This window comes from Drosophila pseudoobscura, chromosome 2, assembly GCF_009870125.1.
Source record: "Drosophila pseudoobscura strain MV-25-SWS-2005 chromosome 2, UCI_Dpse_MV25, whole genome shotgun sequence".
Taxonomy (NCBI): domain Eukaryota; kingdom Metazoa; phylum Arthropoda; class Insecta; order Diptera; family Drosophilidae; genus Drosophila; species Drosophila pseudoobscura.
Window position 1 is genome coordinate 5,459,120 of NC_046679.1, and position 23,822 is coordinate 5,482,941.

Consider the following 23,822-nt stretch of genomic DNA (forward strand, 5'->3'; position numbering starts at 1 on the left):
CATCAAATAGTAAGAAATATTAGCGATAATTATACAATAATGGATAGTTTTCATCTTCCTTTGTTTCTTTAAAAATATCACTTAAGTGTAAATAATTTCCAGAACGCAACGAAATCGATCGAGTGCACATACTTATGTATCTATGTACATATGCATGTTTGTATGTATGTACGTACGCATGTGTGTGGGATTGTGTGCATGTGTGTGAGTGTGAGTGTGGTGCACGAAAATTAGCAAGAAAAACAATAATAATGATAACAATAATCATAATCGTGTAATCGTAATCATAATCGTAATAAAGAATTGACGCCCCCTCCCCCTCCCATCAGCTGGGGCGGCGGGAGGGGGCGACAGACAAAAAAAGTAAGTAAAATGTTTTGTATTTCCTTCGTTCCGTTCCGTTTTCTTTTCAGTTTTCATTTTACAATTTAATCGATATATTTATTTATAATTTGTATATATGTATGTATGTTCGATTCCATATGCAAGGACATATGTGTGTCTGTTTGTGTGTGTGTGTGTGTGGGGGTTGGTTTAAACTTAAAGTTAATAAAAACGAAATACAAGTGTAAAAAATGTTGTTAAACTTTTTCGCATTACACAAAAATGGCCACCATTATGAATTTCATTCAAATCACGGCAAACAATTTCAATGAAATTTTCGCTTGCGTGTTTTCATCGCCCTCCGTTTCGCAATCAGCTTTCAGCTTTCACTTTCTCTGTTTTTTTTTTCACTTCAAAAACTGTTCTTTAAAGCTTCAGCTTAGGCTCAAAATTTCCCTCATCTCATCTTCGTCATCGAATTGTCATCTCATCCCATTGCACTTCGCTTCTCTGCCGACTCGCGACTCGCGACATTCTACCGGCGCTTAATTCGCAAAAAATATATGTACTCGTTTCATTTATATGCATATATAGATAGATATTTAGGGGCTTGTTGTTGCTTTTCGTTTTTTGTTTCTTTATGTGTGTGTTTGTGTGTGTGTGTGTGTGTGTGTGTGGTTGTGTATGGGTTCTATATATACATATTCTAGACTTTAGTTTGTACTTCCAATTTGGTTAAGAATTCCTTGTGTATTTTCTTTCTTTCCTCTGTATCTTCATCTACATATAAGTTTCCGATCCGCATCGGCTTCCGGTTCCGGCTATGCTCCTGCCCTCTCTCAATCTCAATCTCAATCTCTGGCTTTCTCTCATTAAGTTCATCCTTTCATTCTTCATCTACCGCCTCGCTGGGTCTTTTTGTGACGTCATTGTAATGTATATATGCATACCGTAATTTGAACAATTCACAATAGTTGCACAACGCAAAAAGTTTTTGTTTTCTTTTTTTTTTTTAATCTTAGATTTTAGTCATAAGTTCATTACAAATTAATTAATAGACAAATTTTCCTCATTTTTCGTTTTTGTTTTGTTTTCGAAATATTAACTTAAAAACGTAGTAAAAATTTGAACATGCTTTGAAAAACGTTTTCCTCCTGGCTCCAATAGAAATTTCGACGGTTCCTGCTAGACCTTCCCTTCATCTATATCTGTCTATCAGTAGGTCTGTCTGTCTGTCGGTTTGTTTGTTTGTTGCTTGGTTTGTTTAAAAATTCACTACATTTAAGTTTAAGTTGCTTTATGTGTCTATATATGCTACATACATATATTAGTGCTTGGGGTAGCTGTGTTTTGGATCGGGTTCGGTTTTGGGTTTTGGGTTTTGGTTTCGGGGCAATTGTTCTATAGAAGTTTCAGTGGGTGTGGGTGTGGGTGTGGGTGTGGGTGTGGGTGTGGGGGCGCGGGCGCGGGCGTGTGTCGACTGCGGGTGGTGGGTGCTTAACTAACTAGAATATTTTTAGCTGGTGTGTTTAACTATTGCCGCTGTTTGCATGAATTTGATTAATACTTAACTCTTAGCGTAAAACACACGTACGAATTGCTTAAACGGTTTTCTTGGATTGATTTCCATTCCACATATGGTTATGCAAAGAATTTAACTATTTGTTGTTGCTTTAATGCCTATACAATGTAGTAGTGTGTCGTAGATGCAACGCCTTGAATATTTACTCGTAATATGCATATCTTTAGGTTTTTCTCATTTTCGTTTTGAATATTCTGCTTTATAGTTCCATTTTGATTTGTTTGTTTGTTTGTTTGAGTTGGTTTTTCTTTTTAGAGCAAGAAGTAGAACAGAAATTGCACTTAATACTAGAAAAAAATTTACTAGATTTCTTAAAACTAAAAAATCAAATGTATATTTGCTTTAAATATTGTTGTTTGTTTGTTTGTTACTCTCTTTCGTTCTTTTCCTCTTTCTTGGTTGTTGTTGTTGTTTGTTTGTGTTGTGTTCTTCCATTTTTTGTTGTTTTTTCTTTTGCATTTTTTTTGTTTGTAATGTTCAATGTAGTACAACATCTAGGCATACACACATTCATATGGTTTTTGTGTTTTGTTGTATATAAAAGTCGAACGGTTTTGGGTCCGTCGTTTTCTGCCATCTACCGTCTACCGCTTGGTTTTGTTTTGTTTTTTGTGTCTAACATAAGAATTAACAAAGTCATTTTTAGAAATAAATATGTATGGTATATGTTTGTATGTATAGTTACGCTTAGCAATAGTAATAATCCGTAATAATAATGATAATAATAATAATAATTAGATTATTGTAGATTGCAAATGTTGCCCGGGGCACAAATGTCTGCAACAACATTTGCACGGCAGTTGGCAACACCAGCACAACAACAAAAGAGATACCGTTACGTGTTAAGGTGCATTTACCATGCAGAGTAAAAATTATGTAAGAAGAGACCATTTTTCATTTGCTTTTTTGCTTCAGCGCTCGCTCCAGCCTCCGCATGTCGTGGCAGGCAACAACAATCATCTACAACTGAGGGCGGAGGATTCTCCAGCAAGATCAGCGATGGATAAGGGGGGCATCGCCCTAGCCCTGCATGAGCACGGGCTGCTGGTGGTGCACCTGTGGCTGATGCTGCTGCTGCTGCTGCTGGCTGGCAGCTGCTCGGCTCCAGGCCAGCAGACCATTGGCAGCGGCCACCTGCTCCTCGCTGTCGGCCTCTGAACCACTTTCTCCTGCTGATCCTCCTCCTGTTCCTCCTGCTCCTCGTCCTACTCCATCAGCATTGGTGGGGTTTGGCGTTGACGTTGGCGTTGACGATATGGGGGCCACTATCACCGAGGTGGCCACACTGCGGATGCGCACTGGTCTGTTGCAGATCGTGTTGCTGTTGGCCGTCACTCCGTACGGGTGGTGGTGGTGGCTCTGGTGGCGGTTCGTGTTCTGGTTCTGGTTTTGGGCTTGTCCCCCGTAACGCCGATTCGTTTTGATTGTGAGGGCGGCGGGCAGCTGCTTGCCGGCAGCTACTTCGGCGGCCAGTCTCACGATCGTAGTTGTCATCTTTGCTGCTGCTGCTGTGGTGGTGGTTGCTGTTGTTGTTGAATTTGTTGCTGTGGATGTGGTTGTGATTGCGGATGTTGTTGCTGCCTTGGACAGATACGCCGACGCGTGGTTTGCCGCCTCCGTCGACGACTTCTGCCGCTTTCAGTCGCCGAAGCGGCTGCAAGCCTTCTTCCACCGGCACTGAGTGCACCACTGGTCGCGCTTCTCCATGCCGTACACCTTGCGGCACTTCTTGTTCTCGCCCCGCGTACGACGGTTGGGGGAGTTGGGCGTGTGCTTGGTCACGCCCACAGACTGTTGCACGGCCACGGCCACGTGCTGCAGAGGCATGCTGTTGTTGTGGTTGTTATGGTTGTTGTTTGCAACCAAGTTGCTGGCAGTTGATTGTTGCTGCTGGCCGCGCACATGTGGCTGATCCTGATGCGGCGGCTGCTGCTGTTGGGTCGGATGATAGTTTGGCGTAATTGTCACACTGGACAGGTGGTGCTGCACCTGCTGGCTGTGGTGCGCGTGCGCCGTCACCGTCACGTTCTGTTGCGACAGCTGCTGCAGCATATTGTTGGCACTGCTGTTGCAGTGGATGACCGGGCTACTGTTGCTCGAAGAAGAACTGTGCTGGTGCTGGTGCTGTTGCTGTTGCTGGTTCTGTTGTTGGTTCTGGACGAACGTCGGTGATGGATATGGCGCTACCGAGTGGGACGGACGAGAAGACGATGTGCGAGCGTGCTTGTTCAGCGTGGAGACCGGCGATGACAGGGTCGTCGTCCCGATCGCAGCTCCCGGGGGGCTGCTGGATGGCCAAGTGTAGTTGTGGTGGGCCAGATGCGATGTCGGCGTGCAGCTGGTGTTGTTGTTCTGCAGCTGCTGCTGCTGGTTGCTCGGGATGCTGCTGCCTATGTGGTGCATGCCACCCCGTCCGCCGCCGTTGTGATGTGGCGACGCCTGCTGCTGCGTTAGGTGGTTGTAGTTATGCAAAGCACGTCCTTGCCTGTATGGGGAATGGGGAATGTGAAATAACCATTATAGTCACCAATATTCACATTCTGCCCAAGCGTTCACTCACTTGAAGTTCCCGACAATCTGTTTTTGGTATTCGGGATCCTCGTGCGGAGGACGTGCCATGTCCCGGTGGCTGAGCGTGGGTTCCGAGGCTAGACTAGGAGCTTTGACCAACTCATCATCGTCGTCGTCTTCTGTGTAGTAGAATTCCTCCTCGTGCTCGCTGCACGAATCCTCATCGTCCCCGGAGCGCCTGCTGCAAAAAGTCAACCAGAAAACATCGAAATAAATATTGGGTCTTATTTACGACCGTTTCATTGAATGAAAGCCAATGAATATCAATTTGAGAGAAGGTCTTTATTAATTACGTTTCATCTTCATATCTTCATATTAAATTAACGAGATAGGGTATACAAAGGCCTATACACGCATCATGTCTTCAAATACTAGCAGCATTGCAACTGTTATTTTTGTTGAACTATTTGTTTATGTCTTGTTTTAGCCAAAATACAATAAAAGCAACGACTAAAAACTAGCCTATCTTGAAGAAAATTTACTCATCAACGGCCTAAAAATATGTGGGCAGAACTTAAGATTTTAGTTAGCCAGAATTATTCAACGGAATATCAAAATTGAACAATAAGAACGACTATCCTCTTTCGTTTTTTGTTTGACCATTTTCGCTAAAAGCTCGTTTTACGCAAACTGCAATAAAAGCAAGTATTTAAAATATGCCAGTCAGTTAGAAAATAGATTCACTAATCAGATAAAATTATGTGGGCGTGGCTAAATGTTCCATATAGCTAGTAATATTACACGGAATATCAAAAACGAGGAATATGTAAAATTCGTCAGTATATTTACGGCATATTTTTAAAATGATATGGTATATTTCGGTATATTTGAGGGTCGGACGGTATATTTTAACGATGAACACACGGTCACACTGAGCGCCACTTTTTGCAAAAAAAACGCACGTTCCGTGTGAAATCAATACGAAATCAACAAAAAGTGATCGATTTTGCAACAGACGCAGCCCAGAACGCGCCAGAACGTGCATTACTCATTGTCCGCCAGCCAACGCGCGTGTTTCCTCAGCTGCCAGCCGACAGCTAGCCACAAAGCATCGCACTTTTGTTGTGGAAAATTTTGCACTCGTCGCCAGCCGCCGCCGCTGCCGTCGAACGAAAGAAAAAAATTTTTTGCGCGTCGTCTGTTCCTTGTCTGCCTGTGTGCGTGTGTTTGTGGTTGCTTGTGTGTGTGTGTGTGTGTGTATATTCGTGTATTACGGCCTACATTGTCAATTAACAAGCGAGAAACCATTGTGATCACCCTTTTTCCTACGCGCCGCCAGCACTTCTACAGTCTACAGCCGCCAGCATGTCCACTCCACGACCTGAGGAGCACCAGAAGTTCTCCGCCGCCGCCGCCCTCTGCCCGCTCAGTAACTGCCAGTTTAGCGGCGTTGTAATTAGCGCCATCGCTGACGAGCAGAAGCTCGAGTTCACTAACAAATACAAGGGCAGCTGCACGCTGCTCTGCAGCTACGACTCCCAGGGGATAGTGCTGCGGATAGTGTTGGGTAAATTGGCATCAGCCCCTGCCCACCATTATCTCTCTGACCCCCTGATCCGACATCTCTCATTTAAGACGCTGACCGGGAGCATGTGCTCAAGGAGTACATGATAGCGGCGGACACGGACGCGGCCCAGATGGGCCGGAGGAGCTATGCAGTCACCCTGGAGTCGGATAACCTGGTGCTGAGGTTTGCCAGCGACCAGGACCAGCAGCTCTTCCGCAAGGTGGTGGAGAATGTGAAACATCTGCGGCCCAAGTCTGTGTTTTCGCAGCGCACCGAGGAGTCTTCCGCATCGCAGTATTTTCAGTTCTACGGCTATCTGAGCCAGCAGCAGAACATGATGCAGGACTATGTGAGGACGAGCACGTACCAAAGGGCCATTCTGGGAAATGCAGTCGACTTTCAAGTAACCAGATTCCCACACAGCGCATGTCGGCGATAAATCGCTAACTCTTTCGCTTTTTTGCAGGATAAAATCGTACTGGATGTAGGGGCTGGCTCTGGTATTCTGTCTTTCTTTGCCGTGCAGGCTGGTGCGGCCAAGGTGTATGCCATTGAGGCTTCCAACATGGCCCAGTATGCCCAGCAATTGGTCGAATCGAACAACGTGCAGCACAAGATCTCTGTGATACCCGGCAAGATCGAGGAGATCGAATTGCCCGAGAAAGTGGATGTCATCATATCTGAGCCCATGGGCTATATGCTCTACAACGAACGCATGCTGGAGACCTACCTGCATGCGAGGAAGTGGCTCAAGCCCAATGGCAAAATGTATCCCACACACGGGGACCTACACATTGCGCCCTTCTCTGACGAGTCGCTCTACTCGGAACAGTACAACAAGGCCAACTTCTGGTACCAGTCGGCCTTCCATGGCGTCGACCTCACCACCCTGCACAAGGAGGGCATGAAGGAGTACTTCCGCCAGCCGATTGTGGACACCTTCGACATACGGATCTGCATGGCAAAGTCAGTGAGGCATGTGTGCGATTTCCTCAATGACAAGGAGGACGATCTGCATCTCATTGGTACGCTTTTCTACCTACTATTTAGAAATCGTAACTATTTCCGCTTTGTTTAGATATCCCCTTGGAATTCCAAATACTCCAAACTGGCATCTGCCATGGGTTGGCGTTCTGGTTCGACGTTGAGTTCAGTGGCAGCAGCCAGAACGTCTGGCTCTCCACCTCACCCACGGCTCCATTGACGCACTGGTACCAGGTGCGATGCCTGCTGCCCATGCCCATCTTCATCAAACAGGGCCAGACGCTGACCGGACGGGTGCTGCTGGAGGCCAATCGGCGGCAGTCGTACGATGTCACCATCGATCTGCATATCGAGGGCACGTTGATATCATCGAGCAACACTTTGGATCTTAAGAATCCGTATTTTCGGTACACGGGGGCGCCGGTCCAGGCGCCGCCGGGGACTAGTACGCAGAGCCCGTCGGAACAATACTGGACGCAGGTCGACACGCAGGGCTCTCGGAATTGTAAGGACACACCTTTCTATAGGAGTCGAAAACCTTTTACTAATCGAATTGTGTGTTTTTTCCCCTTCAGCTTCTAGCATGCTAAATGGCGGTCTTGGTGTCAATGGCATCGGTGATGGGAGCATGGACATTACCCACGGACTCATGCATCCGCACTAGTTCGACCGTTCGAAAATTGCAACATGCTGGGGATGCTCCTTGCTATAAGTCCTTTCTATTATTTAACCGATCGCTATCGAGATCCTACTGTTTCTATCAGGTTTTTTTGTTTTGTTATAATTCTTTTATGGTTAGGTTTATTTATTGAAGAAAAGTGTAAATTATATTTGTATACTCTTGAAATTTTAGCACCCTTTCCATCGTATGCCTATCCCTCCTTGCTCCTTCCAGTACTATTTCTTATTTTATGCGCCTGCAAACTGTTTTGGATATTTGTTCTTCCATGTACTTTAAAAACGATCGGATGAATCGAAAAGGGGAAGCCCAGCGAACGGCAAACACAACAAACAAACAATCAAGAAACCAAGGCAGACTAAAAGTAGTTGTTTAGAACACGCAGCATATTCAATAAACATAAGCTAATTTTAGCCGATAGTATTTAGTGTTTTTAACCGTATGTAAAATGTAATAACGATATTTAACCAGCGTGTGCAGATGATTGCAGATGATAATTCATGATTCAGGATTCTTAGTTAATGCCAATTTCCGATTGCAGTAATCGCAGTCTTTTTGTTTTGCCGAGAAAGCTTTGAACAAACCATAAAACATATTCAGATTGTATTTGTATCTATTGTGTGTTATATTAGATTATATTATGTATTGTATTGTGCGTACCTCCAAGCTAGTTTCAATTCTGTGTTTTTGTAAAAGCGATCGATTATATTTTAGTTTTGTGAAATTATAAGAAATTGCTCATAGGATTTAGTGGATAAGGCAAGGCAAGCCCACAGCACTTTTATTTATAACTGAATTCGCGCCTAGAGATTATACATGTATGATTATGATTATGATTATGCTTATAAATATGAATGAATTCGATTGTGTGATTCCATTCGATTCGATTCTATACCTAAATATGTTCTGGCTTTGAGTTCGTGTAGTAGCCCCCCGGTCCTAGTATCATAGATGATCCTTAAACGCTGCCAGCCTGCCAAGCGAATAGTTGGCATTATATAGAAGACATACATATACTATACCTAGAGATATACATATATACACGTAGCCTACAGCATACATACTAGCTATACATAAACACCCACATACATACATACATTCTCGCATGTGGCAGATGTGCATCTCATTTGTGTACTGTACTGTACTGTACTTTATAGCGTAGTCGAGCGGTTCCAATACCAACAAATCACACCACCAACAACAACACCCATACAATACTGCATACAAGAAATGTAAACCCATACAACTAATTATATATTATACATATATCGCATATATTACTATGCAGAAAAAGAGAGAACAACAATGTCAATGCAAAAGCAGCGAAAAACAAATCCCCAAAAACTGTCTTTTATTTTTAAATTATTTGTATGCTTTGCCGCCCACACCCCACCACATCGGACTGCTGCTGGTGCTGCCTTTATATAGGAAACAAGATTTACAAGTGTCAAAGCTCAGAGTCGGATTGAGTGTGTGGCTGTGGGAGCGGGCTGCTTCTGCTTCTATGTGGGACCTTGGCCCCAAAAAGTGCAGCGCAGTCGCGGACGGGCCCCCACTCGCTGCTGGCTGCAGGTGCAAGTGCGCACAGTAATCTGGCTGTCTGTGGGGGCGTACACATACACGTTTGACCCGCTTGCCTATGTACAAGTGCTCTACTTTCGAGTGCCAGCACCCGCACCCGCACCCCCCCGCCCTGTGCCACAGTGAAACGGAACGGAACTCGATAAAGTGCACTTTGGGGAACGATTACAGAAGGTCGCCTGAGGCTGGTCCCACTGTACGAGCACCAGCCCCGCCGCCGCATTGCTTTTCTTTTTGTGGGGGGTGGCTAAGTCAAGGCCCAATCCACTTGCTGCTCTTTCTGTGTGTTGCTCTGTCCACCACTTGGGCTGCCAAGGACTCTCGAAAGCCAACCACCCACCCACTCTGATGGATACAATGGAATTTCTTTTCTTGTATGGAATCTACTTACTTCAAATGTTTGATGCTAATGTGACGTTTGATTTTCGATTCCTCGTGCTCCACGAAGCGACAGCGTGGATAGGTACAGCGGAACTTTCGGGACTGCAAGAAAAGAAGAGAGAACGCCATTGATTAGTGACACTCGATAATGATTGATGCATGGCATGTGGGAGGAGCGGGAGGTATGGGATAGGATGGTATGGGATGGGGGGCTTAGCGTACTTGACGGATATACGGATGACCGATGGCTGTGATCGGCGTGGAGGAGCGCGAGGAGCAGTGGCTGGCCTCCGGACTGGCCTCTTCACCGCCGCCAAAGCTCTCGTATTCACTACGCTCCACGTAATAGTTGAGCGCCAGCGTGTTCATGTTGCACAAGGAGGAGACGGAGTACACGAGAGCAGCAGCAGCAGGAGCAGCAGCAGGAGCTGGAGCGTTTTATCAACCGGTGCCGGCCCGGTGCCAAATGCGACTGTGTGGGTGCGGACAATGCAACTGGCTGAGTGCCTCTGCCTGGCTGCCAGGACCTGGCGCACGAACAGCAAACGATGCCGCACGAACGAGCGTGCCGCCTGCCGCCTGCTGCTGTCTGCCGCTCTCGGCTGCACTGATAACGGGCCCGGGGTCCGGTCTTGGTCCCGGGCCGCGTCCTTGCCGAAGCGAGTGGCCCAATTGCATTGCCCCTCCGCTCGACTCGACGCTTATTTACTGGGTCACCTTGTGGTTGCTTTTTGCTTCGCTTGCCGCTTGCCACTCGCCTTGACACGCTTTTCCTCTTTGCCTTTCAACTTTTTATGCGCCTGCATTTATGCTGCGCTTTATGATGAAGGTTAGGATAGCAGCAGCAGCAGTGGCAGTGGCAGCGGCAGAGGCAGTGGCAGCGGCAGCAGCATCGCTGTTGACCCACTTTATGCTGCTGGCTTATGTTTTGGGGGCATGGGCACTGCCAACAACTGATTGCGTCCTTGTTGTAGTTCGGATGTCCTTGTGCGAGTGCTGAACAAATTGAAAAATCGAGTTTTCGGCTCGGCTCTGTCCTGGCCTTGTACTGGCCAAATGATTAACGATTTGTTTACAAGTTCTCCCGAACTTCCGGAACAATGGTGGCCAGGGCTGGCATAGATGATGCCTCCGCTTTAAAGGAGGCATTTTCCTGCTGTAGCATCCTGGCAACAAGCAGAGCAGCCCAACAGAGTGGAGGGGAGTGTGTGTGGCAAGGGAGGGTATGAATGCTGCGAACCGCAACGTTTTAATCATAAACATAAATAACTTGCGCTACTTAAACGCCGTAAATTGTAGACGCACGTGGTTGCCACTCATCTCATCTACGGGTATGGGGTGTGTGTGTGTGTGTGTGCCACAACATTAACTGCCTGAGAGTAGAGAGTGTGGATAGAGCTTGGGGGATGTGGGGGCTAGGCATTCACAGTTCTACACACTTTTCGTTTTAACTTGGCGCAATTAGTGGGCCACCATAATTCGTTTGCGGCCAGCCTACAGAGCGGCCGTGGCAGGATGCTGGGCATATCCTGCCACATAAATAACACACACACACACACATATAGCAGACGCCACATAACAGTCGCACAATTGTTGCCGTCCGTGCCAGATGTGTGTGTTGGCCAAGTACATATTTCCTGCTCTGCTGTTTGCTGTTTGTTTCAGCTGTGCAGCGGCTCGGAGTTCGGTCGTGACTTGCCTCCCAATAAGCTGCCACTGCCACTGGCACTGGCACTGCCTCTGCACTTGCCTCCGCCTCCGAACAGGTTTCTTCTTCCGCTGATAAGCGGCGGCAGGCAGCAATTTAATTTGCTCGCATTTGTCAAACGCCGCGTATACGTAATATTCAAATTCTGCTCGACAGCCTTGGCGTTTCAATTATATTCAATTAATGCCGGAACGAGTTTCAAATCATTTTGTATGGGAGGGGAGGGCTGGAGCTATCAATTCCCAAACCCTCCCCTGCCCCGTCTGCCCCAATAGCTGGGTTTTATTGCCACCTGCCAAGTTGGCCAAATCGAAAAGTAAATTAAAGCAGCCTAAGTTATGTCTCTGGTCTATTGCTTGTCACCTGTGTCTCCGCCCGTGCCTGTGTATTGGTGCACGTTAATTATCTCCCTCTAATGAGGGACGGTCGACGCAGGGGGCAGCACTCGTTTCCTAATGAATGAAAACCATTCTAGTCGCTTGGCGGCAGAAAACTCCAGCTGGCAGCGACAGGGAAATAAAATTCCACCCTGGTCCATCCCCAAACACAAAACAGCAAAAATGACTACCGCACTATGTCCTGATTTGGCGGCTCACAGCGGGACAGGGACAGGGACAAGAAACAGAACTGGGACTGAGACCGGGTCCGGGTCCGGGTCCAGGTCCGGGTCTGGGAGCATAAAAATACGCACAACGTGAGTGGGCGGAATAACATGAATCTTCTTTAAGGCAGTTTGAAGTCAAACGGAAAATGGTGTACAAAGAGAAAGTGGGGTGAGTGGCATTCCCGGTTTGCCTCCGGTTTCCACCCCCTAGCCATGTCTGGCGCCAGTTCCAGGCATCCCAGTTGTCATTATATATATACTTCAATCCAAGGAAGTAGATACGTATTTACTGGGGAGTGGGAGGCAAAAGCTATGCGAATATTTGTCTAAGACCAGGAAGAAAGCTTTCCCAAGGAAAGGTCTCAGAGCTAGTCAGCGGCTCTGCATTGATCGCAATCATTAAAGTTCATAAGATCTGGCTTTCCCCTTTCCACAACCCACTAATTGATTATTCTGATGTTATCTGCAGACCTTCCTTCGTTGCCATGCAATCATCTCCAGCCTTCATGTTCAATGAAAATTTACTTGACAGCCCCAACGCTAAGGAACATTAAACACCCACACATCTCACACACACACCCACGCCACGTAGACTACGTGCGATGTATAAATAAAAGAGTTTCCCTCTCTCTCTCACTCACTCAGTGCCTGGTGCTGTGCTCGTCTTGGAGTTTTCCCGTATCTGGTTCTGGTTCTGGTTTGGCTTTGGCGGAAGCATAAACAACCCCAAACCCCAGAGAAAAATGGGCCAGAGCCAAAAATACACAAAAAAGGAAATGCGAACCGAAATCGAAACCGAAATCAGAACAGCTGTGGAAGGACAAGCCCGAAATTGGGTCAACTGTATATAGTGGCTGCTATATGTATGTACATGCCACACGTTTGGGGGTTGGCCATGCCCCTGTCTTTGTCTCTCTCTCTCTCTCTCTCTCTCTCTGGCCCTGTCCGTGCCACATGAAAACGTCACTTGCCACTCTTAACAGGGCCAGAGAGAGAGAGAGCCCGAGACAAGTAAGAGAGAGCGTGCCAAAGAGAGCCGTGCAACAGTGTGCCCCGCGAAGAGCGAGCCAGAAGAGAGCGCCGGCTGTCTGGAAGCATGTTTGTTGTGCTATTACTGTTAGAAAAATTGGGTCACTGGAAGCCCAACATAACGGGCGGTTGCGCCCCGACAGCACGCAAAATGGAGCGGAAGCATAAATTATTGACTCCCCAAAGGCGACCGAAAATAGCACAATTTCTACACAATATGTGTATCGTTGTGGGGCGACTCTCTCGCCATGCATGCCCCAAATTATGTGCCAGGAAGAAAAGTACCCACGATGGCTTTGGTTGGTCTTTTCCTCATTTTTTTCTTTTCGCTTCACGCTTGGTAAAAATCTTAAAAGGTTTGCCATTTCCCTTACGAAAATCTCCTAATAGGGCTTAATACTCGGCAAACTCGAATTGCACTCACGGCGCCGTTTACGTTTCAACGCCAATCCCCCCTCCACCCCTCTTACGCCATTAATGTCGGGGGGCCCCAAGCCGCGCACAAAAGTAGGCAACGAAAATGATGGCTTCGCCCCGCGGGCAGAACTCCCTTTCTTGCCCGTTTTATACGCCCCATTAAAGCTGGCTAAGCCCGTCATGGCAATTTTTATAATTTGCATTGCCAGGCCGTCACTCTGGCAAGGGGGGTTTTGGCTGAGGAGCTGGAAGACACCCGCCGCAAATCGAATTGGAGTTGCGACTCCACTTACTTCGATTTGCATGTGGCATGTGTGTGAGTCTGGCTTTAAAGTCTTATCGCCATGCCTTCAGGCAAGAGTCAGGGCTGCCGAAATTGGGTCAGATCGGATAAGGGCACAACCGGAGAGACACAAATAGCTTTCAACATTATTTTCGGCTACTTTATCATCTCTCCATCATCAGCACAGCAGAGAACAGCACAGCACACAACGCAGTAAATTTGCTTGGTAAATGTTATTTTTGTAACGAGTTGCCTTGGCGGTGCCAAATGGGTTGTTTTTCTGTGGCTTGGCTTTGGGGTTGGATGTTGGATAGTTGCTGGATTTGATTTCCACCTTTTTAAAACAAATTTGGAAAATTTGATTACACTGCTGGCTGCCCCTTCCCCTTCCCCGGCCCCTGCCCCGGCCTAGCCAATTTGTTGGGTGCTTAATTTGATTGCGTTTAAATAAAAGCACGCACGGAGAACAGAACAGAGCGGCAGAGCAGAGGCCGACAGTGACAGAGTGTCATAAATATATAACTACGTAGACACACACACACAAACACCCACACACACACACACAGACGCACACGTATGCATAACTGATGTGACAAACACACGCGAAATTGTCATTGCCGCGGGAAAAGTCGAGGAAATGGGCGGAAGTGGAATGCCATGGAAGCTGAAATTGAGGTTGAGTGCTCATTCATTCAACAAATACCGAGTATGACAATGGCGTTGATTTTGATATTTTGAACAGACAGAACAGAAGTACAATACCAGACTCGGGCCTGACATGGCCAAAATCAACTCAAGGGGTTGCCAGCATCCCCAGCATCCCCAGCATCATCGACAGACAAACGCTGACACGTTTCGTATATAAAATTTATGCGAAAAGTTCGTGAACGAACTGGAGACCGACTTTTGTGTTCATTTGTTTTGGGTGCGAAGAAAACATGTGGCCAAAACTCGCGCGGCCATAAATACTTGTATATGGCAAATTAGATAAAATAAAGGAAGATGCCACATGGAGCAGGGAACTGGAACATGGAACAGAAACGGAAACGGAAGTCGGCTGGGCAGCAGGCAACGGCCATGCATTTACCCGCAGCCGCCCAAAAGTGTGCAACACTTAAATTTAAAGGGGAATAAATAAATAAATCTCCATAAATCTACCGGGGGGAAAACTATTAAAAAACATTGGCGAAAGGGGAGGCACCTGCAGCAGGCTGGAGTGGCACATACATACATATTTATACCCCCCGTCAATCTCCTTGAGATCCTGTTTATGTGTGTGTGTGCATTTGATGGCAAGCGACGACAATATCCGGACACGCTCAATTTACCACAGCATAGAGCAGCCCGCACCAACCACCCACCCCCCTTGGTGGCATAAAGTCTCTTATCAGTGAAAATGCCTCGAATAACAAGGCAGGGCGAGCATCCTTTGGGCCAACTTAATGGCCACCGCAGGCTGAGCCAGAGTTCAACCCTAGCAGCCATTCCCAACCCCAGGCTCCGTTATCACTGCCCATTGTCACATCTCCCCCTCTCCCGGGGAGCAGGAGAGTCAAGTCCTGGCCCAAACAACACAATGCCCGGGACAGAATCCAATTATGACATAAAAATTTGCGTAAATTGTAAAATGTAAATTTTGCCCCACTGCCAGTGAAAATCCTTTTTCACTTGGCCCCGGCCGATAAGCAGGACCCAGGACAACGGAATTATTATTTGACACACGTAAACGGGGGCGATAGGCGGGGCGGCAGGGTGTTGATACCCCGCACAATTTGTGGCTGGCTGCACTTGCCGTTGACTTTTATTGCTGCGGTAATTGCCAAATGGAGCTTGAATGGGTTGTTCTTGCCGCCTAATCAAGACGGACTCTCGCACATGTTGCGGTCGTCGGGGGTGGACTGGACGTTAAACCTAAAAAGTAATTGGCTTATAACGAAATGTCAGACCCTGTGACAAGGACAGCCCTGGACAGGGACAAGAAGCAATAGTGCATGACTGACTGTACCTTCATCTGACGCCATATACGATGTACATAAATATATATATGTATATGTAGATGGTACATGGGAATGATAGCCGCCAGTAAACCCATCCATTTTCATTTTAGCTCTCACTGGGGGCCATTTGCTTGTCTCTCGCCTGACCCGCATTCGCATTCGCGTTTGCATCTCCTTCGCCTTCCCCTGCCGCCGGCTTGGGATGGCGATGGTGACCCAGAATGCAGGCTGTATGCCAGGGGTCCCAGTAACTGGGTCACACAGCCCTTGCCGCTGATAGCGAGAGAGAGAGAGAGCGTGGCAGAGTGTGCCACAGAGAGGGAGAGAAATCACTTTGCGCCTGGATGACCTTGCGAAATTGCAATTGCGAAGCGCTTCCGAAACAAAAGCGGCAACAACAGTTGCCCCACCAAGGCCTGTGTCCTGTGTGAGCATACATATGGCAGTAACTGTACTTGGCCAAATTTATGTATGCTGTGGACGGCAGGGGGAGCGTGTTGGGGATGGATGCAGAACTAAACCAGGTCAAGCGTAGATGCGATGCCATTATGTGCACAGCTACAGATGCATCTGCAAGTCGTTCCCTGTGTGTGTCTGTGTGTGTGTGTGTGCATTGTCACTATGTATCTGATGTATCTGAGGCTTATGCTACGCTGCTTCGATGAGTAATGAAAGGCTGCAGCTCACCAGAGTTAAGCCTTAGTTTTTTCCCGATTTCCATTTCGAAGATAGAAATTGGAAAATATCTAAGCTGCTTGTTGGTTCCAGACCAGACAGTCACCGCTTCGCTGGCCTTCTAAAAAAACTCTTCAACATTTTGAAGACCATTTGGGTCTCTCTCGAGGCACTTTTCAATTTGGTCCTCGCAGGCAATCGCCTCATAAACTGGCCCTGACAGCAACTTGATGCCTGATACGGGGCGGGGCACGTGCCGTCCGGGAAAAATGGCCATCTAATAATTTTCAAACAGAAAGGAGGAAAAACTGACAGAAAAACTGCGCACACACAAAATGAACGGAAAAAAAAAAATAATCAACTTGTGGGACAAGAGCTGCTTCTCTATGGGGATTGGGGATTGGGGGGGTGGCTTGGGATGGGATGGCATTCGGACGGAGTCTATCATTTCCCAAAGGGCGGTATGTCTGTGTACAGGCGGGGGGCGGTGTGGGTCACATTACTTTTCAGGTATTATGCGCCACTCAAAAGTTGTCGTTGTCGTTGTCATTTACCAAAAAAAGAAGTTCTAAATGTTGCAGAAGGACAAGAGTCACCTGTGTGGCAGCAGGCGATGGGGCGGTGGGAGGGGGAGGTGTGTTTAAAATGCCGTTTTAATATGGCCAGAATGAGCGACGAGGAAAGTTGTAGCCCGTAAGCTGCTTATGGCCAGCAAATTAGACAGGACGGCAATCGGCTTTCGAGTGTCGCCGAAAATGGAAGCATACTCATATACGACGCGACGTTTGTATGTGCAACATGTTGAAGGTCTATCTATTGGGCACCGCTGCCTCTCGTAATCCCCACAAAGGTAAGCCAACTTCTCTCCATTGAGAGAGAGAGAGCGAGAGAGAGCGAAAGAGAGAGAGGGAGAGTGGGCAAAAAATGGGTTAATACGGGCTTAGGCAAATGGCAGGCGAAAATTTGTGCAGATCCGAAGGAGGAGGGGCACAGAGGAGAAGAGCTGTTAATAAAGTGCCCGGAAAAGTCCTTCGAATTGAAGGCTTGGCACACTTTCTGCGTGTGTGTGTGTTTGTCTAACCCAAAAACACGTTGGGCCCTAAGCCAAGTGTGCGTTGAATCAATAAACCAGAGATTAGGATGATTATGTATACACAAAGAAGTATTATCTGCCATCTGCCATCTATCATCTCCTCTCTCTCTGTGTATGAAATCGTGTGTTGGCCATCCAAAAGTTTTGTCAGATCCAGCAGCTGCTGCTTTTGCCAGAGAGTTTTTGGATTTAGAGTCGAAATCCAATTGCAAATTGCTTGTTGCACAACAACAGCAGAGAAACCAAAAACCCAACTCCAGAAAGAGACACAAACAAAGTAAAGGCGGCAGAAGGAGACCCCGAGGCAGGGAAACATTTTCCATTTTCTTTTTCCACTGCACGCACTCAGACTCAGGCAAATACGATTGGGGGGGGCACGAAGCAGACAACGGGCCACAAGAAGGGGCAACATTTTGAACAAATTTAATACCAATTTCGAAAAGGAGAAAAAACTTCAAAAAAACCTGCAACAAGCTTCATTTTTTGTTTCCATTCGATTTTCTTTGCATAAAATATGCGGCACAAGAAAGAAAGAGGCGGCTGTGGCAGGGGTAGGGGCTTTGCAACCCTTTTGCACGGATTTGCGCGTGGGATTTAAATATTCAATTCGTTGCACACCCACGTATACACCCTCTATGGAGAGGGGCAAGGCAGCAGCTGCTTGCCACCAAACCACACAATTTCTGGGGCTTTCCTTTTTGAGTTTTCTGGGGAACTTTTCTTCGCACTGGCCAAGTGTCAACGCGTCTAATTGCAAATGATAGCGGGGACCAGCTTTAAGTGGATGGTTTTTTTTTTTAACTTTTCCTTTTGTTCTGCCACATTTTCACTCCCCCATTTTCGCTTGTCTCCGGCGGAACCTTTTAATTTCTCGGTTGACCCAATTCGGAAAGACTTTTCCGTGATGCCAGCCAGGGGAAAGCCAGGGAAAAGCCAGGGAAAGTGTCCTCAGTCTCTCTCCTTTCTCTACTCTCCCTTTCTGCCATTGTTTGGCTTCAGCTTCGTCTGCTCTGCGGCTTCTTTGCCCGCTTCCTGTTTAGATAAAATGCCAAATGCCGGAAGATTTTTAATTAGAATTTTCCTTCGTATCATCCAGCTCCTCCCCCCTTCTCGTACCGCCCCTTGAGTCTTATTGACTCGAACAATAACCTCCAACTAAACAGTAAACGGGTGGTCAGGCGGCGGAGGGGCGGGGTTGTGCAGAAATACGAAACGAAAAGAAATATTGTTTAAGCAATTTGGCAGCTTAAATCAATTTCATAATTTCGCATAGCTTAGCGGGGGGCTTTGGCGGTGACCCGAGCTTAGCGTTTCTCCTTTCTCCCTCCTGCCTGCTGCCTCCTGGTTCATTATTAATTTTGCTTTATCCAACCACCCACTCGGAAAGCGCCACCCACCCACGCTCTGGTGTTGTCTTTGGTAATATAATACACATTTCTTAATTAATTCAATTTGCTTGCGGTTGCCGCGTCTTTTTGGGGGGGTTTTTTGTGGCTTTCGAATGTTGAGCAATTGCAATTTGATATGGAAACGAGGAGCAACGAGGAGGAACAAGGAGTTCGTGACTCGCCGGAGAGTCCACTGGAGTTGTCATAATTTGGTTTACGGACCGATGGACAGCGAGGGGGGGCTAGCATCAAGTTCCAACCCAGAACACCCCTAGGGGGTCTGGAAAAATAAAGGAAGGAAACCTGATCTCTGGCTGCTTATCCTTAATGCCGTCCGATATCGGTCAAATGCAATTTATAGGCATCGCTTGCAAACACATTTAATTGAAATTCAACGCTCAAATAGATAGACATCTGGACAGATAGATGGATATCTATCCAATTGGCATGACGAAACATTTGCATTGACAATTTGACATGTACATGGACACGGGACACGGACATCAATTGAATGCAAATCGCTCCCTGCTGCCAAAAAAAAAAGAGGGAACCCGAAATTGGCCAGCAGCTGTCCCCAGTCCGAACAATTGACAGCGAAAGTGAATAAAAAAAAAATAAAATACAGAGTGTGAGAGACGGCTGGTTGCTCGGGGTGCTAGCGATCTAGTCGGCCCCTGGCACCTGGCAATTTTCATAAATTTTCCTCGCCTTTAGCCTGAATTTCCGCATTTTTTCGCCTGCTGATGTAATGGCCAACAGGGCAAACATTTCGCCTGAATAACTTTCGTAATGACCGGGGACAGCAACGGCCACGGCAACGGCAACCTGTGTGTGTCTGGACCGCGTCCGGCGAGAGTCTGGGGCCGCCTGCAGCTGCGACAGGCGCGACGGCGTATGCGGCGTATGCGCAATGTGAACAAAAGCCGCCTAAATTGCCTTTCTGGCTCTATTCAATGGGTCGGTTCGCCTCTCTGTTCGTTCGTTAACCGTTCAATGAATTTTTACGGTGCTTTTTCTACGTTTTTATTTTTTGGCTGTCACGCCCATTGAACCGAAAGTTGTTCTTGCTTTTTGCTTATGGGATTGGGATTTTGGGGCTATTTGAAAAACGATTGCAAAGTCAACTTACAGTTACAGTTCTGGCGACAGTGGGCAAATGTACGGCTGAGGCATAATGCGGCAGAAGAGACTTCATGGCACTCACCTGAAAAGGAGCGAAAAGATAAACAGAATTAATTAAAATATTTGCCGATTCATATCTGTATCTTTGAGGGGCTTTTCTTTTTTCGTAGAAAATCCATTTCCGCGTAATTTCCCCGTTGAGCTCTCGCGACTGCGACAAGTGGCAGGTATTCCAAGCTCTTGGGGGTTTTTTCCACTCCCTCAATCATTTCCATCCGTCTCGTTCGACTTTCCGGGTATTTTGCTGTTGTGGCTGTGGAAGTTTCCTCATTTTTGTGTTGTTGTTCGATGGAACGCAGCATGTTGGCATGCGGCAAGGATATCCATGGAGGCAGAGGCACAGATAGAGCGAGGCCTCGTGCTCCCATTACCAAGTTTACCATGTCGGGGTCAAATTGTTAGCCGACTTTCGTGAGTCCACAAATTGCGGCGGCGACAGCGACGGCCCCATAAATATGCACTGCATTTTCTTTCTTGCCGATTCATATCGCATTCGTTTCTGTTAGTGTTTTTTTCGGAGGGGTATTTTCCTTTGCCATTTTCATGTTCGCTGGCCGTTGATTAACAATAAATGTGAGGCATTGACATGATTTCACGAATCCCCGTACCGTCCTTAATTGCTCATGTTAATTGCGAGTAATTACTGCCAGTTGCCTTGGCGATTGCATGTTGCTGTTGCTGGCCCCAGGTTTTTCTGTAAGCCGTCTTTCTGGGAAAAGGCGAACTTTAATTGAGCGCCGAGGCTAACGGGCTGATCGCAAAAATTGAATGCATGACTAAGGAGGAGTCCCGTACTCATTCCCGTACCCATTCCCGTACCGGAATCGAGTCGAATGGAGTCTGAATTTGCACAGCGATAAATTTAGTTAATTAAATGAGCGACTGGCGATGGCAAAAACAATTACAAGTGCAGCAACCGGCGGCCATTTGTCATGCATGCGCCGCCATTAATCAAAAGTTGAATGACCCTGAAAGTCACCTCCCCACCGCCACCTCCCCGCGGCTCCTTCCTCCCTTCAGTACTATATGTGGCCAAAAAAAGTAAAGGCTTGCGATAAGATCAGCCTCGCACTCTTAATTGATATTAAAGATGAGCGTGGCCTGGCTGCGAATGAAGCCAAATTACTCATCATTACGGGCGGCAGGTGCTTTCTCCCCACCGCCCTCCCCCCCCAAAGAAAGCATTGCATACGCACGGGCGTTGGCCAATGGCCAGATGATGGATTGGCCCAGCTGAGATAATTGACCTCTAAATATACTTGGAAGTCGCTGCTGCTGCTGCCACGGCTGCCTCGCAAAAGTAGGCTAAAAATATGGCACACAACGAGGCGGGGCGGCACAGGACGATGGGTGGTGGCACGTTGGCGCGTTGGCGGGTCCAATAACCTCGTTTCGAGTCGAGTCGAGTTGCCTCGCAGCTTGAATGCCATTGACACTGAGCCAAGGAGGCTGCCTAACTGCTTGGATTGCTGGCTGGCTGGCTGGCTGGCACTCACTCTCCCACCTCATACCTCATGCTGGGCCCCCGGCGGCCAAACGAAACAAAAATATTAAGAGATACACACGCCAAGAAGAGCGGGCCAGAGGAGAGCATGGCCGAGACGAGAAAGCGAGAGCAGAGAGTCATTGAACGAGGCCGGCTCACGCACTTTTCCAGCCCAAAAAGCACTAGGAAAATGTAGGAGATATTAGGCTGGCCAACAGCTTCGTTCAGCTACGAATCTCTCTGCAGGGTGTCGTCTAGTCGTGTCCTGGCATTGGCCACAAAACAGCTTCTGCCTGGAGTCTGTCTGCTGTGGCCACGTTTTGTTTTTCTGTTGTTTTTTGTGGAGCAAGTTTTTGTTCTCGATTGTTTGCAGTGCGTTGCCGCCTCCTCTGCTTTTTTTATGGCCCGGTGGCAGGCAGACGACTAGGTGCGTTGCCGTCTATGGATTTAGATGTGGACACGGGGATTCGGCGCGTCGGGGTCTCTCCTGCGTGCGAACGCCTCATTTCAAGGATCTCGGGATCCCCTAGCCATCGGCTTGCCGTTGCTGTTGCCTGTGGCAACTTTTATTGTGTCATTGGCACGCATCGGGGGTACTAAGGGGGCGATGGCGACGGCAGAAAGTTAAATCCGAAATCATAAAAGCCCCCGAATGGGTCGGGGGCCTGGGCGGTGGCCCATTAACCAAAGGCCAAAGGATTTTGATTGGGCCAACGCCTACCCACTGATGATGGTTTATGGTTTTTGTTTAAGGAAGTTAAAGTGTTTAAACATCAAAACAATTCATGTTGGTGGTAAACTACTGTTCCTATCTCTAGTCGCCTTTAATTGCTGAGTGCCCCAAGCACCCCGCCCTCCAACGTTAAAAGTGAAACCTGCCCCCGAACTCCGAGGCGTCGTAAGGCCGTAAATTTGAAGGCAACTTTCTTAGGCTTTTCTCCGTCCACTGAGGAGTTGAATAAACCCCGATGAATTTTCAACAGAATCACGCATTATTTGCGTGTCTCTGTGTGCGTTTGTGCTTTGCGTTTTGTCAAATACCGTCTAGACATTGAAGGACGTTTTCAGCCAAGGGTTTGAACGGCTCGAACGGCTAACGGATAACCAATGACCTCAATGAGGAAACTCTCTTCCAGTGCACACACATTCCATTCCATTCCATGCGATGCGATGCGATTCCATTCCATTCTATTCCATTTGCGTTGCAAATTGATATTCCGTGTTGTTGTTTTTTGTCATTTGATTTGATTTCTCCCCCGCTCTGCCGCCTGCCGGCCGGTCTGAGCAATGTTTCTCTGTGCTGAACTCTGGGCAACGTCTGCTCCAAAAACGTGACTAACAAGCAGCGACTCGTAAATAATCTTTAAACCGCTGGCCGAGTCGAGAAGTTCTCTCCTCTCCTCCCTTTGTGCTTTGTGCCCTCTCTGCCGTTGTCCGAAGCTCTCTGCCGCTGTCCGAAGCTCTCTGCCGCTGCCCGCTCTCCGAAGCTCTACGCCGGCGAACGGCAGCGCAGCGACTCATTTTATACTTTAATTGCAGCGTTTTGTTTTTGCCTACGCGCGAGTCAATGAAACTTTTGCCCACAGATTACACACACTCACACACAAACACATGCACAGGCGGGTGGTGATTGATAGACCAGGCAGAAGTGCAACAGGGGGGAGGGGGGGTGGAGGATGAGTCAATCCAGAGAGAGACAGCGAGATTGCTTTCATACCCTGTACTTTTGGTGGTTGGGTGGATGGATGCTTTCTCTGATCAACCTGAGCAACTCGGATGCACAATCGGAATATACTTATCAATCGCCTATGCCGATACTTGTTTTTGTTTTTGCTTTGCTTTCGCTTTGCTTTGTTTTGTTTCCATTTCAATTTGAATTTCTTGGACCGTCAATCAGTCAGTTAGTCAAGTGCATTGACTCTGCGGACAGGAACGGACACGAGCAGCAGCAACAACAACTCGTTTGGCGACTGGCGAATGTTTATACATAATTTAATTAAACTAAATTTAATTTGCATGTTAATGCACTTAATTTAGTGTAAACTGCAAGGGCAATGACCCCCCCTCCCGCCACTCCACCACACAACGGGAAAACTTGTTGCGGTTTTTGCTGGCAGTCTGGCCGTATGGATTTTTAGCTGCGGCTTATCAATAGCTCCGTCTGGGAGCAGGCGGCGACGCGCCTCCTAAGCCCCCGAACCTCCGACCCTCCGACCCTCGATATCGGCAGCAGCCAGTCTAAGTAGCCGACATTCACACACTCGACACACTCGACAGTCGACACTCGACAAAAGTGTGTGTGTCCAAGCGACCTTGATGACAATGAACTCGCCCAACCCCCCGCTTTTCCC

At 47.5% G+C, this 23,822-nt stretch overlaps 2 protein-coding genes across 2 annotated transcripts in view; one reads left to right on the plus strand and one right to left on the minus strand.

Moving 5' to 3' along the window:
• Positions 1 to 1,996: 1,996 nt before the first annotated feature.
• The window catches only part of Glut4EF (Glucose transporter 4 enhancer factor), a 117,051-nt gene continuing 95,225 nt past the window's right edge, over positions 1,997 to 23,822 (minus strand). The window contains 6 exon segments of the mRNA XM_033376603.1: positions 1,997 to 3,066; positions 3,069 to 3,118; positions 3,120 to 4,391; positions 4,467 to 4,658; positions 9,620 to 9,711; positions 19,933 to 20,007. Coding sequence (XP_033232494.1) covers positions 2,927 to 3,066; positions 3,069 to 3,118; positions 3,120 to 4,391; positions 4,467 to 4,658; positions 9,620 to 9,711; positions 19,933 to 20,007 — 1,821 coding nt within the window. The 3' untranslated portion in view covers positions 1,997 to 2,926.
• On the plus strand, positions 5,320 to 8,981 carry Art4 (arginine methyltransferase 4). Its single transcript, XM_001357962.5, has 5 exons — positions 5,320 to 5,984; positions 6,053 to 6,387; positions 6,451 to 7,009; positions 7,063 to 7,473; positions 7,544 to 8,981. The coding sequence occupies exons 1-5, from the start codon at positions 5,783 to 5,785 to the stop codon at positions 7,630 to 7,632; spliced, it is 1,596 nt and encodes a 531-aa protein (XP_001357999.1). The 5' UTR covers positions 5,320 to 5,782; the 3' UTR covers positions 7,633 to 8,981.